Source organism: Cyprinodon variegatus, unplaced genomic scaffold (genome assembly GCF_000732505.1).
Source record: "Cyprinodon variegatus isolate N-32 unplaced genomic scaffold, C_variegatus-1.0 Scaffold660, whole genome shotgun sequence".
Lineage (NCBI taxonomy): Eukaryota > Metazoa > Chordata > Actinopteri > Cyprinodontiformes > Cyprinodontidae > Cyprinodon > Cyprinodon variegatus.
The window spans coordinates 165,215-166,617 of record NW_015151113.1 but is presented as its reverse complement, the minus strand read 5'-3'; the positions used below and the strand labels follow the sequence as shown (position 1 = coordinate 166,617).

At 41.5% G+C, this 1,403-nt stretch overlaps 1 protein-coding gene across 1 annotated transcript in view; it reads right to left on the bottom strand.

The window, feature by feature from the left end:
* LOC107096937 (solute carrier family 2, facilitated glucose transporter member 5-like) overlaps positions 1-1,403 on the bottom strand; it is a 29,448-nt gene that overhangs the window by 20,538 nt on the left and 7,507 nt on the right. Inside the window, exon 5 of the mRNA XM_015393851.1 lies at positions 396-541. Within this exon, the coding sequence (XP_015249337.1) occupies positions 396-541 (146 nt within the window). The remainder of the gene's footprint in view (positions 1-395; positions 542-1,403) is intronic.

The window sequence follows — 1,403 nt, the reverse complement described above, 5'->3', positions numbered from 1 at the left end:
TTGAGACATAGACTAGAACAGATTATAGGCACAGACTATATCATAGACATTGGCCCAGGGTTTTAAGTTAAACATGAATTTAAATAAAGTCAGAGCGAACTGGAGCGGAGCCAAATCCTTACTTCGGCCTTTGAATTTAAAACCGTTCTGCGCTCTACCAGATTTCTTCCACTCCGCTCCACTGCTCGCTCCAAGCTCCGCTCTGCTCACATGATATGTATATATTGGCAAGTGTTTTTTTTTTTTAAGTGTTAGGGTGATCTCTTCCCAGGAAAGGATCGGAAAGCTTGAAAGTGTAAATGCATAGCTTTCCTTTACACCTGTTGAATTTTTCTTTAATGGGTTGCATTTTACAGCTGGTTGGGTTGATGTCAGGAGCAGCTGCTGTAGGCTACCTTTCCAAGAAGCTCATGGAGGCCGAGGATCTGGGCAGCAAAGACCCCTGTCCCTATGAAGATACTTGGAACAAGACCAAGGAATCCTCTTAGGTTTTTCGGGGCTATCTCTCCGAGGTACATGGGTACCACACTGAGGGAGATCCCTATAGAGACAAGCAGAGAAAAGAACACATTACAAACAAATATATAGGCTGGTCTAACAAAAAACACTAAGACTGAAAGCATAACTCAGATTACAGATACTGGAATGATTCCTTTGCCTCCTATGGTTAGGATTAGGCATGCTCTGCTAACAGTTAGGTTCAGGTTAGAATTAATATAGAGTGTGTAGTAGTAGATTCATGGTACTGGTAATGGTAGGTTCTAGTATCAAATGATTGAGGGCTTCTAGATTGTTTGATTGGCTTCTTATAAAAGGGTGTGGCCCTCAGAAGAAGGTAGTGAGCAGTGGTTAGCGCTTTCTGTTCGCCCAACCCATGTCATTTTCTGTTTAAGTTTTCTCTTTGAGTTTTCCGTTGTACTTTGATTCATGTCTTTCTGTTTTTTTTAGTTTATTGGTTTTATTTCCATTTTGTGTTATTCAAGCAATTTTTGATTGTATTTGAGTTCTTAGGTATTTCTCGTTTCCCCTCTTGTGTCAGTTTCCTTTTCCCTAGGTCCGTTCTAGACTCCTCTGTCCACACCTGCTCCCAATCTGTTGATTAGCCTGGTCTTTGCTCAGTCTCCCATTTATACACCTCATGTTCAGTCACTGTTTGCTGGTTCCTTGTTGTTGTTAGTTTCTTCCTCATCTCTTGTTCCCCACTTGCGTTTTCCATGATGTTTTCTTTTTTTTGGGGGGGTTCTTTGTATTTTGTATTTTTGGATGTCTGCCTCAGTTTTTAATTAAACCAACAAGAACTCATCTCTGCTTCACTCATCTCTGCATTTGGGTCCTCAAGCAACCTCACCCCCTAGTTGACACCCCAAGAGATCTATGAACTCAGGTGGGTTGAAGAGCTGTTG